General features: G+C 38.0%; 2 protein-coding genes across 3 annotated transcripts in view; one reads left to right on the top strand and one right to left on the bottom strand.

Annotated features, from left to right (window-relative positions):
• Positions 1–233: 233 nt before the first annotated feature.
• LOC143221868 (uncharacterized) lies at positions 234–9,095 on the top strand. Its single transcript, XM_076447473.1, has 6 exons — positions 234–637; positions 2,393–2,696; positions 3,490–3,718; positions 4,261–4,856; positions 6,357–6,756; positions 7,599–9,095. The coding sequence occupies exons 1-6, from the start codon at positions 455–457 to the stop codon at positions 8,227–8,229; spliced, it is 2,343 nt and encodes a 780-aa protein (XP_076303588.1). The 5' UTR covers positions 234–454; the 3' UTR covers positions 8,230–9,095.
• Positions 9,096–13,999: 4,904 nt separating this feature from the next.
• The window catches only part of Wdp (Leucine rich repeat protein windpipe), a 38,960-nt gene continuing 34,739 nt past the window's right edge, over positions 14,000–18,220 (bottom strand). For both annotated transcript variants that reach the window (XM_076447472.1, XM_076447471.1), the window contains one exon: positions 14,000–16,917. In XM_076447472.1, coding sequence (XP_076303587.1) covers positions 14,927–16,900 — 1,974 coding nt within the window. In that variant the 5' untranslated portion in view covers positions 16,901–16,917 and the 3' untranslated portion in view covers positions 14,000–14,926. The remainder of the gene's footprint in view (positions 16,918–18,220) is intronic.

Raw genomic sequence — 18,220 nt, 5'->3', positions numbered from 1 at the left:
CTCAATTACGTAGACAGTCTTTCCTTCGTTAAAAATGGTGTGGTTCAGTTAACGTTCCACAATATTACAGGTGCATTTCCCACGTAATATCAACTGATTTTGGTCTACGCCGGGGAATAATGCTCTCGACAGGTCTCCGCATGCTCGAGTTATCTTAGGAAGATATCGCGAGGCACATATATCCTACGTTACTTATCAAAGATAAGTACTCAGTAGTTTTCAGGACGGTTGGGAGTACTGTTGGCCCACTCATTAATCCGTGCGAGCTCGGTTTCACGGTTCACCATTTCGAAAATCACGAGTTCAGTGCACGTGGGGTTCGTCAGGAAACAAGCACAGTGAAAATGTATCGATTCGGTTGATCGAGTGGGCTTCTTTTAAACAGTGGTTCGTCGCAGGCTGTCCGATGAAAATGTGAATTCCATGGATTTCAAGGTGTTCGATAATAGAGAACATGGCGAAACGAGCAGATGCTGTCTGGCTGGCTTTGCTGGCGGCGTTGTTCGTGGCCCTTTCACCTTTGGCGTGCGAGTCCGTGTGCCCTACGAAATGCGTGTGTCACTACAGCCAGCAGCCACGAGCTGTCATATGCTCGAAGCAGAGTTTGGAATCGTTCCCGGAAAATATTAGCGACCTAGTGAGTAGAACCACACAACCACCGCAGTGTCATTCGCGTGGGTAATGAAAGTTGCGGTTCCCTATGCTTTATCGCGGCGATCATTGAAAATGCTAGCACCGACAATGAGTCACCTGTACAAATGTGCTGGTGAAGACAGACACGGCAGTATCTAACAGATAACGGACAGCGTTTCGCGGTTTTACGAACACCTCCAGTTTTTACAATAAACGTGCAATAGGGTAACTCTTATTTTCGATTTTTGAATTTCTTCTACAGCACCCCCCGCGGCTGTTCCAAATAATTAAAAAAAATCAAAGTGTAAAGTTTGACCACAAATTGTCGAACATGATAAACCTTAAAATAATTAATTTAATGCTCATAAAATCGTGTTTCTCGAATGTCTCCTAAAGTATTTACCGCGTCGAAAAATTTGTTAGACGAACCCTGTGGATCTGGACAGGCTGCGTCTTTCATGTCATGTTACTTTTTCTCGTAGAACAAACGGTTCTCGAAAAAATTAAGAAAAAACGTCGGAGCAAAAATTGAAGTGTGTTTTCATTATCTTTCGTCAATAAACATTAGCGAAGAATGTGTCGTTCTTTTAATTTTTTTTTGAATCACAGATTATTTTCCAGGAAATCGCATATATTCTCTTTATTGAAAGTCATACAAATTTTTCGGTTCTACTTTATCGAGGGTGACGGTCTTATAAAGAGAACTGCCTTTCAAGAAATCCTCTAAAATTAACTGTTTTGTAAATATGAGTTAATCCGTGGGGCCGTTTTTTTTTTTTAATTATTTCGAACAACCCTGAGGGGTGACGTGATAGAAATTTTGACGAGCGTAAATAAGAGCCACCATAATGTACATTTTGTACGTGTAGTCCACATACTGTATTCATAGAAACGAAAATTCCATGAGGGTCGACACGATCCGCGTTTAGGCTATCGCATTAATACGAGAATACATAGAGGAGCGGCGAAGTGAGCATAGCGTTGAGGAAAGCGGTGCGGTGATTTTTGTTTGTATGTGTATCGCTATTCTCTAGTTTATTATATTATGTTTGTACTATTCTCGATCTTCACCGCTCCACTATATCTGTACTCTGTACCTTAGACATACAGGGTGAGTCACCCTGTTTTCACAAAGTTGACAAAGTTTTGACAAAGTTGAATTGTAAAATGACGCTCACACGATAGCAAAACAATTTTATTTTTGTGTCATTTTTTTAGAGGTATCAAGGTCCCCTTCATTTTTTAAAATGGAACCACTCTTTTCTAAACATCTACAATGATAGACCCTTTCATTACGAATTCAGTGACTACAATTACTCATGGTCATTCAAGGTCGTGGACAGAAAAAACGTATAAAATTAAAATATGGGAGATGAATACCTGTATTTCATAAATGTTCGAAATTATGGCCGTCTAAACGGGCTCTGAGGGAATGTCCGCGACCTTAAATGACCTTGATCACTGAATTATGGTTACTGAATTCGTAAAGAACGAGACTATCATGGTAGATGTTTAAAAAAGGGTGGTTTTGTTTTTAAAAAAATGAAGGTGACCTTGATATCTCTAAAGAAAATCACATAAAAATAAAAATTTTTTTTACCATTCAACTTTGTCCTCAAGATATTTAATGTATCTTTGAAAACAAAAGATATTTGATGTGAAAACGTTAGGTGACTCACCCTGTATACATATGGCCTAAGATGTCTCTCTCTCTCTCTCTCTCTCTCGCTGAATGTGTTGTTCGTTGATCGCATTCCAGGTGGAGCAATTAAATTTATCGAACAACCTGTTGAGGCATGTACCCAATGATATTAATCGACTGACAGAGCTACAGTACCTGAACTTAGCGAGGAACGAGTTGAGTTCGTTGCCCAACGACATCAGCAGCCTGAAGAAGCTGAGGAGGCTGGACCTGACCGACAATAAAATACAGGATATCGTTGATGTTAAGTCTGTGATGCAACTGACCTCTTTGACAGTGCTCTATCTGTCCAGGAATCCGATTCAGAGCATCGAGGGGTTAGTGAGCTCTAGGCTAGAGGCCCTCGACGCTAGTCACTGCGGTATGATTAGACTTCCTGAAAATCATTATTTCATACGTTGCAAAAGTTGATGCTTTCTCGACCATATTTCATTGCTTTGTTCTTGAATGCACTGTTCTGTTGTTGTGGACGGCTAGACTGCGGATCTTTGTGCAAAATGAGTGTTCATCGGCGATTGCAACAGACGGAAGTGAGACAGTGACATTTTGCGTTTTCTTTGACGCTCATACTCTGAGAAATAATAAATATAATATATTCTACACAAATATATATGAAAATAATTGTATAGACACTCTCCTTCGTAATCTTGCGAATGTTTTCAGTAATTTTGATCAGAAATAGCATAAAATCCGCACTCTATTTACTACTCTCGCATTGTTTTCGGACGTGCATACAACACTTGTCACTGATTGTATTCAATTATTTCTAGATACAAACGATTTTTAATAGATATGTAATACTGAGTAGATATTAACTTCCATTTCGGTTTTCATTTTATTTCAACAGAAAGCTATCGATAAATAATTTTTATGTTGGATATACATTTGTGTGAACACGTCTTCTTCTGTGATATTATTTATTGAAATGTCATTTTTTATGATGACACATAATAATGTAATATATCCTGACTTATATTATGATATCGCTAATAAAAAGAAATTATTTCTGGTCTAGTTCAATCAAATTTAAGCAGTAAATAGATTATTTCAAAAACTATGTTTCGAGTAATGGAATAACGTTGTGCGTGTTTTGACTACGTGAAAGGAATTGTTGGTAGGATTATTAATTTGAAAAATGTTTTTATATTTCATAGAAATACAGACACTAAGCAACGTATCTCTGGACGGTCTACCAGAATTAACTACACTAAGCTTGGTAGGGAACCCTTTGAAATTGATTCAGAAAGCATGGAGTCCTAAACTACACTGGCTCGATGTGTCCGACTGCCTTTTGAATTACTTAAGTCCCGATACTTTCAGCGGATTTCGAGAACTTGAAGAGCTTCGAATGGCCAACAATCCCATGTTAGTCTATTGCACAAGGTAATAATATGAGATACTAGATATTTTTTGAATATTAATTGTTTTACATTTTGGTACAGACTTACAGTCAGTGTAAAAAGTATTCGTACACCCTTTAAAAACGAATCACTTTTTTTTAAACAAATATTAATATTATAATTCTTATTCTTTGAGTGTAAGAATAAGTTTAATAAACAGAATCATACTTTCATACGACATCAATATATCATTTTATAACAACAAAAATAAGCAAGTTATTAACACGAAACTTATTTTGCAATTTACCACAATATTATTAAGAGATGATTTCTATTTGACACAAGTTCGAATTAATGCAAATGACGTTATCATCCATATAACTTATCGATCGATCTCCATGCGAAATAAAAATTTTCTACCTGTTTTGCAACAAACTGGAGTAAAATAGAAATTGTGATTTTCTTTCTGAATATGTTTAACAGGTTGAAAATAATAGAACAGTATTTTTAAACTCTTCTAATGTTAAAAGCATACCAAAATTAATTGTATAAAATTCGTCTACTTGTCAACCATCTAATTTTCAGAAACGCAACTTTGACTCATCCGAAACTGAAGAAACTCGACGTGGCAAGATGCAACCTGGACAGACCAGGTCTCCACGGATTTCCGCTGTTAACACACGCCCGATTATCCCGCAACATTATAAACATGTTGCCGGATCGTATTTTCGCTAAGAATCGGGAACTCGGTTTTTTATACTTGAACGAGAACAATTTGGAAAATTTAAACGCCAGTACCTTCGAGGGTTTAGTGAAGCTTCAGATGCTGGATCTGTCGAGGAACAATCTCCGAGAGGTGCACCCGTTGACATTCCACGAGAACATAGATCTCAAGCTGCTCAACCTGTCTTACAACATCTTGGACAAATTCCCGAGGCTCATGTCAGCGGTCAATATATTGGACGTGTCGTCGAATTTCATTGAAACACTGGACGATCACTTTCTGTGGGACATGCCGAAAGTAAAAAGCGTCATACTGAGCGATAACAAATTAGAGACGATACCGTCCCAGATCAAATCCACCACCCTGAAGAATCTGGATATGAAGAGGAATCGACTGGTGACATTGAACAATGACACCTTTCTGCACTTGCCGCAGCTCATACGAGTTGATTTATCAGGTATTCTATTAAGCAGTTAAGTTTAAGCAGATACGAACGTCCTCTGAATGCCGAAGCGTGCACAAGGCGCCTTTGGGACGACGTGTACCCACGTCTCGTGGTTACTTTCCTCGTATACGCGTCCTAGAGTCACGAATTTGCTCCGGCCAGCCAGATTTATCGATCAGTCCCTCTGAACCGATCCACTTCACCCATTACATCGATCACTATCCTTCTGTCATAGTTGCTACTGACTCACAATACATTTTCATATTCTTCCTTATATTTTCTACCAAATTACGATTGCATCTTTTGCTAACATGTTCCTCGTCAGATTAATTTTCAGTTGCTTACCGAATTCGTAGTTTTGCTTATGACATACCCAGTCAGCAAAATCTGTTCGAGCTGATTAAGACCAAATTTCTGCGGTCATAACTTGCGAGCAAAAGGCAGTCATTTTAGTGCAAAGACATTAGGAGTGTGCGAGTACCCGTTATTTACGAGCAGAGCTAAACTCGATTCGGTTGCTCGAGCCGAGTCGAGCGTTTGATTCTTCCGAGCTACTTGAAATCGTCGAACTGTTTGAAAAAATGCGAGCTACTTGAAAAAATCAAACGGGCCAATTTCATGCAAAATCAAGAGTAGATTTCTTACTGGATACAGTCGGAATAATCAATATAAATATATATAGCAATATATAAACAATATTGATTTAGTGACGAAACCATTTTGTTTTTATGATTTTATTCCGAACAGTGTCACTATTATGAAGTGACATTTTTCTGTGGGAAACAACACCACAATCTGGATTGCATTTAGTTGTTTAATCCACGATACAATAGAACCTCGATTATCCGACCTAATCAATGGAACACGAATATTCGAATGTTAGAGCATTTGTGAGCAGATTGTACAGTTTACGAAACATAATGGAACATTCAGATAATCGAGGTGTGTGTGTGTGTGAATCGTAGATTAAACAATTGAATATAATCTAAATTGTGTCGAGTTCGGACTTATTTTATTCAGCAAAATGTAACAAATATGATAGTGAAAGTTCCGTGTAAAAATAATTCAAATGAAAAAAGATTATTAGATTAATCTTACTAATTAATTTGTCCCTTGGTGTCAAGTTGCTACAACAACAAAATACCAATGCAACGAGAAGATGATTGATTAACATTATCGATTTCTTCATTGAAAATAAGAAGTTAAGTGGAAGAAATCTAAAATGGGATTTTACTCGAGGAGCGAGTGAAGCATATTTTGAATGAAACTGTATGGATTGGCTCAGACCGGATTTAAATTGTTGGACAAGTGATTTTTAGCTTATAATCACTTATGTAGATCTAGATCAATATATTCTGTTGTTCAGTTCACCGAAGCATAAAACCGTGAAAAAGAATATGAATATATTTACATATTTTAATCGATTTATAGAAAATCAAGTTAGTAACGAAATATAAAATTGAGCAATGCTACTTATTAATGAATCATTCAAGTTAAAATGTGCATTTCCAGGTAACCGTCTGACGGAGACTTTAGATCCTGCCATTTTTCGGAACAATCCGGACCTGAACAGCATTAAGCTGGATGACAATCCTTGGCGTTGCGATTGCAAAGAATTGATCATTCTATTCAATTATTTAACGGCGTCACCTGCCAAAACTTCCGAGTCGAATCTACTTTGCCAGAGTCCGGCGAACGTTTCCGGATATACTTGGGAAGCTGCTTGCTATGATGTGTGGAACGGCACACTGCCCTATAATCGAGACAGAACTTGGGGATTTGTGATGGTCACGGTTCTCACGATCATCGTATTGTTCGGAAGCTTCATCTCTATCAGACACATGATGCGCGTGAAAAGAAGGGCTATGGAGCAAAGACAACAAACGGAATCGATGAGACCTTTGCGAAGAAGGTAAGAATAAAATTTATCATAAATATAATATGACACAATGGCTGATCAAATTATTAGAGTCATGCTCTGAAAAATATATATTCTGAATGTGGCAGATAATGTTGCCTATAATCCTTCTAAATGTATATTTTCAAAATTTATAAATGCCAATTTCACATATATACAAATAAAAAATATTGAATGTAGTTAGGATTTTATTTAAATATTATTTGTTTTAATGTGAACACGAGAATTTTTCCAAGTTGCTCTAATAACTTTGATCACTCACTGTAGAGGAAAATTAATTTAAGTATTTATTCCACGAATCAGCTCAATTTGATTGATTTTTGAATTAATATCGTTAACCATCGACTGATAAAGCAATTGCATAAAAGGTCTTAGGATAAGGCTGCGCCCACTGTAGTTTTACACTATAAATAAATGAATAAATTATGTTCCATATTTTAGAAAGATATATTCTATGATAATTATGTATAAAAAGGTGCCACAACACCACCAGGAGTAACAGCAAAATCAATACAAATATCAGCCAAATGAATAAACTCATTCTTCACCAGATAGAATATCAAATAATATCGTCGTGTAATATAATTCTTTTAATGTTAGCACTTTTCACATTATTAGAAATGTAATATATGTACATTAATAACCATAGTGTGCGATATTACCTGTCGAGAATAATTCAGTGATCTACTGTATCTTATGACTACTTTATCGTAGACAGGAAATAAGAATGGAGTCTCTTTACCATTCAGCGTCAACACCCGACGTTACCGATAAAACACGCTTTCGAGCATCTCGTAAGGTGCTGTGGGACTCAAGTAATCGTCATTTTCCAACAGAACCCGCATCGTGCACGAAGAAGAAAGCATCGAACACGTGGAACGTCCAGAACCGAGAATCAATCCTTTAGAATTGATCGGGCCGCCTAGTTACGAAGAGGCGATGCAGATGCCAAGACTAGCTCGTTCATTGGACAATCTGGACGAGATTTCAGTGGACAGATCATCCGCGAGGCGCATCGCGGGTTCCGCTGATAACATAAGGATAAGACAGAAGCGGACGAGACGGTTGAAGACGAAGATCCTGAGCGAGGACGACTTACTCCGTAGAGAAGAACGTCGGCTAGGAAGATTGAAGAGGGAAAGGAACACATCCGTCGGCAACATGAGGTCTGAATTGCCGTCAACTGGTAGCCAACGGAATTTAAGACCTCCACCAGCAAACAGAGCCAGGAGAAACAGTGTGATGAGCGAAGGAATGGATTCCGGAAGCGGGAGAGTTCAAACCAGGCCGCAAACGCCAAGCGCCAAGAAGAGGAGACGAAGACGCACCGTTTATGACGGACATTCCACAGACGATGAAGATTCAGACATGCCACAAATCCATAAGACCAGGTCCGTCGTCATCAAGGAGCTACGAAGAGAGCCCAGAAGCGGCTACAGAGATTCATCCGTCGAAGTAGAATCCTAACGTCACGTGGTTTCCGATTACGTTCTTGATATGGTAGTTAATAAAATGCCGAAGAACCGAGTGTCCATCAAACTTCATTATTTCTGCATTCATAACTAGACTGCGGATTTCGTGCAGTTAGAACGAAAAGCCCCTGTCAAGGAAGTACAACATTTTTAAAACACATTTTTCTAGAACCTGTCCAGCTATAGCATGATTATCAAAAAGTCTAATGGACTTCCGGTGGCTAAAATTCGATTTTGATTAAACTTAAAGCACGCGATAAAAGTGATTTCGAAACACTGAATTGTAGATCATTAAGATCATACAAATGCAGCACATATTAGTTCGATTTAATTATTTGCATGTATGTAGATATTTCATGTACTTAGAACAAAAATCGAGGTTCCATTTTATTACAGGATTGACGTTGACTCATAGTTCTCTTAAAGGCATCCATGCAAAGCAGAGATCGTATGAGCATACTCTGGTTGCTTTCTCACTTTTTTGTGATTGCTATAATCTCAGAAATAATCAATACTCTGAGCCACTCGTGGCGAAGAATCGCGATCATGATTAAGCACTATTAAGTGCACTATCAGGAACACTTAGATTACAAGGTCTGCCATATCGATGATGTCAATGGAAATTTTGTATGTCTTGTACACTCATTGATTCTTAGGATTTTTACTTGGGATATCACGTTGACGACAATTGAAACTAACCTACCGATTAATCATAAATGGAAAAATTGTGTAATAAATCACTGTAAAAGTTCTATAATGCAATTTCAGTGCCGACGTATTTTTGAAAAAAAGCAACAAGACGTAGGGGCTAAGAACAATTAACAAGTGAAGAAAAAACAAGTCTTTTAAAAAACAAGTCAATTAACAAGTCAAAAAAACTCATTAAAGATAGTTCAAGTATAAAGATTGTAATTTTGCAACTAGACAAAAGAATATTGCAAATATTTGTAAAAATTGGACACCACAATATCCAAATCTAATTAACGCACAAACACGAGCTAATTTGATTCTGAACAAACTGCAATGAAGAACGTGTCAACTCTCGTTTGATCGACCATGTGACTTTTATATTAATTCAATAAAAGTTGATATTTAATTCCATCTCATTGTTAATAATATCGTCTTTCGTATATTGCAAAATAATTATGTAATTTTATAGTTACCTTAGGTTATAAGCATACCAATTCAAAGTGTTCTATCCACTATATTATACGAACATATTAAGTTTGATTGAACTACGAACAAAGTCATTAGCAAGTACATTAAATCAAATAATGAATGACTAAACAAATAGCCTATGTAAACAACTCATTAATATAAATTTCTAAAATGTAAAATGAAATGTATAAAAGTAGTGAAAGAATTAATACATATAGATAGCATACCTTCATTGTTCATAAGTTTGTCTACTTTTCTTTCGTTCACTCCAATTTGTTATTCTTTACTGCAAATATCTCATTCCATAAAGTTTATTTTATTTTTAATTGTTCATATATTCATAATCTTATAATTTCACGAACATTTCAACCACATTTCTTCTATCCATCGAAACAATCTGAACTTTATATTAACTTTATTCTAATTGCAAAAAGAAATTTGAATTTACAAACTCTTCGTTAATTGTCAATATTTTGTTTCTCTGACTAAGTGTGACATTTTTAGCTATAAGGGCGTACCAATCATATTATTGAAACAATCTAAACTCCGTAAAGACTAACGATATACTAGAGTCCTATAATAGACTAACGATAAACTAATTTCACCAAGAAATTTGAATAGTGTTGTTTAGTATCCAGAATAGCACACAGTAGGAAATTACAGTAATTTCACGGCATCCTGTAACGATTAGCGTCAAGTTCGCACAGCAAGCAATTACGCGATCGTATCAATGTATCATTTAACGCAATATATGGAGTAGAGAAAATTGTAATTGCGTCTCTCGAATCAAAGGCATAAATCTCTCGTCATCGCGATCGAACAAACATTAGACAAGGTTTCATAACACGTTACATTATTACATTATCTTTCATAAGAGTAACTGTCATATCTGCAGTTTGCAGTTAGATAAGTAACAATGAATTATTATGCAACTTACCGCCCATATTACTTCATACTTCACACACACACACACAGTCAAACATTTATAAATTATTAATAGGAAATAAATTATTTGACTTTGTTTCTGAAAATTGTGTGCAGCAAATGGAGATTAATTTTTCAATAAAATTCATTATTTCAAATAAAATAACCATGCCAAACATAATTATAATTCTATTTTCATCAAATATCTTTTTATTGTATACTACAATGTTACTGAATAAACGAATTTATAATTAATTTTTCTTTGTCTACTTACCAGGATTATACCAATTCAAATGAATCTTAACTAATAGAGATACAGCGACTCGGATTAATATTCGGACGATCTAAAAAAGACAATAACATTTTAAAAATTGTACTACAGGATTTGAAGTTTTTTGGTAAGCTAGAGCAATTAGTTTACTACAGGATGTGGAAGGATATTTTTTCAAAAATTGCAATTGGTCGGAATTGTAAAGAAAATACTAAAAGTTGCATTTTACAACTTTTTTATATCCCATATTGAAAATTTAAAAAATACGTTTCGTAGATCTGTGTTAATTATATGCATTGTGAAGGTTTCATCGAAAAAAGCGATAAACATTGAAAGATGTAAGAATCCTTCGATTTATTGCAGTTAGAGGCCGAAAATCCAGAAAATTTGCAATTTTTACCAAATTTTGCAAATTTCCAGAATATGTTTAATTGACACAGATCTTCAAAACGTGTTTTTTCAATTTTCAATATAGGCCCACATAAAAAAGTTATAAAATGCAACTTTTAATATTTTTTCTACAATTCCTTTCAATTGCAATTTTATAAAAAATTTATTTTCACATCCTGTAGTAAACTAATTGCTCTAGCTTCCCAAAAAAATTCAAATCGTATAGTACAATATTAAAAAAGTTATCGTCTTTTTCAGAGCGTCCGAATATTAATCCGAATCACTGTATGTATTAATTTGCAGGTGTGCTGTAATTAAACGTGTCGGAAATGTATTAACTTAACAATTTTATCTTCAACGATTGGTAACCTACTGCAAAGTTTCCTTCTCATTACACAGTTGTGGTGATTTTTTGTCATTATTCACATTTTACACAGGTAGTACAAACTTTTAAGTACATGCTTTCCGAGCCCATGAGGATCAAACACATAATTTATAAAGACATTGATAGAATCGCTGTACCAGTGAAGGGGTTTTATGATAAATATTATATTTTATTTCGCATTCATAATTAAAATTATAAACAGTTGAAAAATATATTTATACGTTCGTGTTGACTGCGTTTCCGCGATATTTGTTCGTAACAGTGAATAATCTTGTTGCGCGGTCGATTCATATACAGAGCAATTCAAAATGGCGACAATTACGATAACGTGTCGATGATGTTAGAACGGCGCGGCGCGAAGACTCGCAATATTAATGAGATGATACTTTCGCCGCTAATTACGCGGATTAATTTCGCGAGCAATCTATTTATACTTTTACTGGAGAATTCGCCCCATTTTTATATTAGAATCGCTCATTTTTTAATACTTCGCGCATTTGGTTCAAGAAAACGTACAAAAATTTGGTATGAAGGAATGAAGTTAATGAAAGTGATGAGAATAGTTTGTCTTTTTTTACAATTAAACCAGCCAATTTTCTTCTACCGATGATCCCACATCGTTGTTATATCCTCTAAAACAAATTTATTAACAATTCGAGAATCGATGCTAAATATATATTACTGAGATTATATATTAACTTCTACTCTGACATATATTTGTTTCTAATTTTCAGAACGACTCCCATTACTTTCAGCGCTTCTTAACAAATATTTGAACAATATATAACATTTATATTTCTAAACTTTCTTCCGATAAACAGATTAATTATTTAAGGCTACTTAATGCTGTAAATTTTATTTTTTATTTACGGTTTCTCCTACTTTCGCTTAAAACACTTAACAATAGATTATGCAACAAATTGCAACATTGTTTTTTTTTTCTTTTCCATGAACTTGTATATGCAAGATGTAGCATTTATACGGTTAAGATTACGAAGACTTCAATGGTTTGATATGTCTCGATGATAATCGATAAAATTTTCTTCGAACGCCGGAAACCTAACTACAAAACTCTGGCCTCGTTTACACAATACGTGTATTACATCATGAGAGATAAAATGATTGAATCGATCATTGGATAAGGTGATACGGTCGACTTGGAATGGTCGTTGTAAGTTCACGCGATAAAACTTCTCTATAAATTAATGTTCCATTTAATCGCTAAAAGAATCGTCGCGGCGGTTTCCGATATGAATGAAATTTTATAGCACGGTTAAATCGCCGTAGAATAATAGATATGCAGTTTTTCTAGTCGGTAACTCATATTTAAGCCTCCGTATGCTATGCCAGGGTAAAGTTTTATTTCGATATAAGGCGAAAGGCGATCCCGAGCCATCGTCTTATACAGTAAAGTCGCGATCGAGCTCCCTGAGGATCTCCACGATCATTGTCCCTTCGACTACCCCTTCCACAGCGGGGGCATCCCCGCGAGGGGCCATCAAGCTCGAGCTGCCTATTCTATTTTCGGCATCCTTTGTACTTTCGGCATGGTCGCCGCAGTCGACGCAGTCATACAAAAATAGTTTCCCTTCACGATCTCTGTCCCTGCTCGGAACAGGCGATGGGAGCTAGATCGCGACTTTACTGTATTGGAATAAAACTGTACTAGTGAAATATCATTGTGAGTCAAAACGACTCCGACACAGGCGTAAAACTCGCAGGAGGCCGAGGGTTAAAGGGTAAATAAAACCACATACCTGTTATTTTTATCCGTTGCAAACGGCTATAAAGTTGCAATCAAATCGAAACCCCGATCTTAAGTAGTATGTTTCGTTCGCAAAAGTCAAACTTTTGTTCCGTTCTCATTTCGTCGCGTATACAAATACAATGAAGAATTTCACAAAAATGTTACTTAGCAATTTCGATAATCCGACAATCATTCATTCGACGCACCCGACGGTCTACGAACGTTGTTTTAAAGTATAGAATAATAAGTAATTTGATTACCGATAAATTGATGAGAAGACTACTGATATTTATGCATTTACAGCTCCTAATTTTCTAAAATTGTTTGACTGTATTGGTGGTTACGTTTGAATGTAATTGTAAATGCCATGAATGCATAAAATCCGCAGTCCATTAATGACGATGGAACATGAGGCAGTTTGAGTATAACATAAATATACGTAATATATTATTTTCGACAATGAATCGCATTGCTGCATTAACCATGGCCTCTTCTATAATTAATTTCCTTGGCGTCGCCATCTCGGAAACGTGGTCCAATAATCCGGCGTAGGTACTCGGTGATCCGATATTACTCGAATCGTGTTCGATAATCGAAGTTGCTGTACTACGAAACGGCTCACCTGCAGTCAGAACACAGTACTGTCTCGATACATGAAAAGTAACATAGAACAAGTGAATAAAACTATTTCGTTATTAATTATTTTATTATGATACATTGACCAGCATACTCGTCACATTCTTCTGATTGAAACGATACCAAACACGACACAATTTCGATCATATTCAGTCGTTTAATCTACGACACAATAGAACCTCGAATATCTGGACTGATATCTGAATTCTCTGATCCCCTATTTATTATTTATTGTACAACCACTGTACTTACTGATTTATTCTACTGATCAGTTCGGATACTCGAGGTTCCACTATATCGTGGATTAAACGAGTAAATACAATCCGAAACGGGTCGTGTTTGGTGTCAATTTAATCAGAAAAATGTCGCGTTGGTGACACTTTCACAAAGGAATAATTAAAAGCAACTAAAAAGTTTTCATAAGTTTCTCAAAGGTGTGCACACTTGCTTCACCAAGTATCGGTGCATTACTGTATTTCTTGTTCGCCAGTATCGTTCTACGAGCTGCGTAACATCAAAAACGAGATAACTGCAACATCAATGTCTGTAATTTCGATCAATTACAAAGGGATATGTTCTTCTCGCAAGAATGTTGAAGGTAACGATACACTTCGAGTAACCAGAAGATTCTAAATGGAACTTGACGATATACTTGAATCCCATTCAAGCCTGCACGAGAAGGAAAATCCTTAAAGGGGACTGACTAGTGTGCTAATATTGTATACGCGTATATAAAATGTATCAAATGTATCTCTATCCGTAAATCTTGTACAAACAACGAAACTGTGCATATACATCATACAATCTGCAAATATGTACAAACAATCTCATTTCACGGAATCACACGTCCCATATCCCGATCCTCTCATCGAACACTGTCTCTTTCTCTCTTTCTACCTCTCTGATCCGAAGATACAAGCTCTAGATAGCAAAATCTCGTCTCACTTTGTCGGAAAAAAATTCTTCGCGGCGAAGGGCCATGATACATGGACCTAGGAACACTGGCGTCACTGAATGAATCCCTTTGCGAAGAGGAAACACACGATGTATCACGATCTCGTGCGTGCTCCCTTCGATCTACTCGTCTCGTGCATTCGTTGGCTTCAATCGATCGTTACGTTGGTGGGCTGAACGGAAAATGTCTGGTCGTCATTCGTCGGCGACTACCGCGCGAGTCGGTTTCATGGCGATTTGACTAGATTATCACCAGCCATGGTTCTCGTGATGAGTATCGGCGTTTTTGGCACGCTGTCGGGGTTTTCTTGCAGAGTGATCTTCACTCTTTGAGCGCCGGGGCTTAGAGGAGGACCGTTCGCTGGCACCGGCGGCGGGACGTTGTTCACTGTGACATCGACGGGACTCGATCTCGCTGGCAGCGAGTCGTCCCTCGACGTGTTCTCGTCGATGGCGGACCTATCGTTGCTCTTTCTCGGCGGTTTCACCGGGTCGACGCGATCCGCGGTGCCATTCGGAGACCTGGCCGAGTCCTGTTGATCGCCGGAGTCTTTCGTTTCCTCGTGATTGGTCGTGTCCTCGACCAGAGGCACGATCTCCACGTTCCCGTTGGTGACCACTTTTGGGTGCGTTGCGTTCCCCGAGTCCAGAAGGGCCTTCTGCAAGTCCTTCATCTCAGTCCCGTTCTCCACGTCGCCGCGTTTCCTCTTCTTCCGACAGAAGTCGCCCTTGTACGCGGCGAACATGATCAGACTCGCCAGGATCGCCAACAGCATAGCCAGCACTACATAGGACCCCATCCCTTTCTTGGACTGCTTCGCAGGGGACACCTCGGTCAGCCCGTCGCTCGTGTTCTCCTCTTCAGCTTTCATTTCGTCCGTCTGCGTCTGGTTGTGCACGTCGTTCTCGAACTCCTCGACGCCGCTGTAGTCGAGAGTCGTGGGCAAGTTCCGCGTTGTTTCGGTGCCGATCTTGGTCGTTGGCGTTAGGTCGTCGTCGACAACGGTCCCCGCTGTCTCATCGGTATCGAGGGGAGCTTTGATCGGTATCGTATGGAGGAACTGTTCCTCCTCTAGATCGAGGTCCTTCTTTGTCTCTGGAGCCGCGGTTGTACTCAGAAACACATTTATGAAGTCGAACAGCTTCTCTCCTAACGACTGCGACTCCTCCTTGCTGTGAGTGGTTTCGTCCTCGTTGTCCTCGGCTATACCCCAATTATTGAAAATGATCGTCGACCCTGACCCTTCCCCGGAGCCCTCCTCGTCACCTCCAGATCCCTCGTCAGGAGCGAACAGAGCATCCGTGAAAAACTTCTTCCTTTCCAGCGTCGGCACGACCGGGTTCTCGGAGGTCTCGAAAAAGATGTCTTCCTCTTTGGATGTAAGCTTCCCAGGACAATCGGCGTCCGTAGGCATGCATTCCGTCTCCGGAGCTGGTGTCTCGATTTCCAGTTCCTTCGGTGGCTCCGAGGATATCACCGGGATGTCAACGAATTCTTCGTCTATGTTTCCCTCGACCTCGCCGGTGCCGGATCCATCGTAGTCACTCTGGTTCTCGTCGACAGCCTGATCGTTCTGCATCTCACGATCCTGCTCCTCCATGCTGCAGGTCAGCGATGCGTCCGGTTTAAACAACGGCGTGCTTTTCATATTTTTCGGCCCGGCACAGAGCACCTTCTTCGAGATCTTCACGCCTTTGTTCAGGATCAAGTCCCTGACGAGAAGCGTCGCGCAGTCGCATTGCAGCGGATTACCCTGCACGTCAAGGTGTTTCAGAGACTTCAGGTCGGCTATGACCGACGGCAAATGGCGGAGTTTGTTCTTACGAAGGTTCAGACTGTGCAGATGAGTCAGCTTTTGTATGGCACCGGAATCCAAACTGGCAATGTGGTTCTCGGCGAGGTTCAAGCTCCGGAGGTTCGTCAGGTTGCGGAAACATCCTGACTCTATTCGTTTCAGGTCGCCGCCTGAAAGGTCCAAGTGTCGCAGGCTTGTCAGGTTGTCGAAGAGACCCGACCGAAGGTGCGACTCCAGCACGGGAGCCTTCAGAGTGTCCAGGTGATAGGTCTCGATGTACTTGACGTCCTTGAGCTCCTGGCAGCGGGCCACCGTTCCGTTCTCCAAGTCGCACAGGCCATTGGTCCAGCCTGAGCAGCTCAGAATTATGAGGAGCAACGACAGCACGGTCGGCACTGTCTGCATCTTTCGATCTGATTTACCTGGGGACACAGAACGGATTGGAATTGATTTCAGTCTGCAGCGGATAGTTTCTCTAAGCTTATTATTTATATTGTACAATATTTTTCAAATCACGATTTTATCAAGCATTCGAGTCTAAAATACAGTCCTACGATGTTTCAACATTTATTTATATAGGCACTATTTCAAATTCATGATGCTATATTTAGATACTCATCACTAGACTGCGGATCTTTATGCAAATTGAAAATTGTCTTCATAAATTGTACAACATACGAGCCAAATAGAAATATAATTTTTTCTCTAATGATATTAATTAGCTGGAACGAGAACATTGATATTTTTAAATCCTTCTAACCTGTCCACTGATTTAAATTGCACATACTCATTTTTGCCATAAATGCATAAAATCCGCAGTCTACTCATCAGTATTACAAGACAGCAGATCTTTATGCACGATAAAAATTTTCCACCTGAATTGCGACCAATTGGACTGACATAGAAATTTATTTTCTCTCTTGATATGTTCAATTGGTTGAAAATAATATAAAAGTATTGCTAAATTTGTCTAATGTCTTTGATGTTTTAAATTACACCTACCCATTTTTGTCATTAATGCATAAAACCCGCTGTCTAATTATTACCATCACTGTTTTTCCTGTTTCTCCGTTTTGTACGAAGACAAATTTACTTTGCTGTGAAGAAAAAGCTGCCTGCATACTGTTTAAACATCGGCGCAACCACTGTTCAGTCACAAACGGTATAAATCACAGATCTTTTTTGCGCAACAATCCATTCCAACTTGTTAAACTTTACGTTCAATAAAAATGTAGAGTATCTAGATTAAGAATAATGTTTTCAGAACAGTTATCTCGTCAGTCGTCAATGAGTAAAATCAACAAACCGCAATTATATATTTTATGCTTAATTACTAGACTGCGGATTTTATGCATTTATGATAAAAATGAGTAGGTGTAATTTAAAGTAGCAAAAATATTATGAAAATTTGAACATACCATTACATATATTGTTTTCAACCTACGAAACATAATAAGGAAGAAAGTAAATTTCTATTTCACTCCAGTTTGTTGCAATTCAGGTAAGAAATTTTTATTTTGCATAAAGATCCGCAGTCTATTAATTACCAATAGATCCCGGAGTTATTCAAGCAAAATCAAGCATTCGTCAATTACCACTTCCACAGAAATAATTCTTCTACGTACTTTCAGATAAAGGTAACTGGAAAAATTTGAGCAACAAGATCGAAGTGCAATAAAAACATATACAAAATCACAGATTAATTGAATTCGTTTCTTTCTCTAT

This window comes from Lasioglossum baleicum, chromosome 3 (genome assembly GCF_051020765.1).
Source record: "Lasioglossum baleicum chromosome 3, iyLasBale1, whole genome shotgun sequence".
Lineage (NCBI taxonomy): Eukaryota > Metazoa > Arthropoda > Insecta > Hymenoptera > Halictidae > Lasioglossum > Lasioglossum baleicum.
Note: the sequence above shows the minus strand (reverse complement) of the source record. Positions and strands in the feature narration are given on the sequence as shown.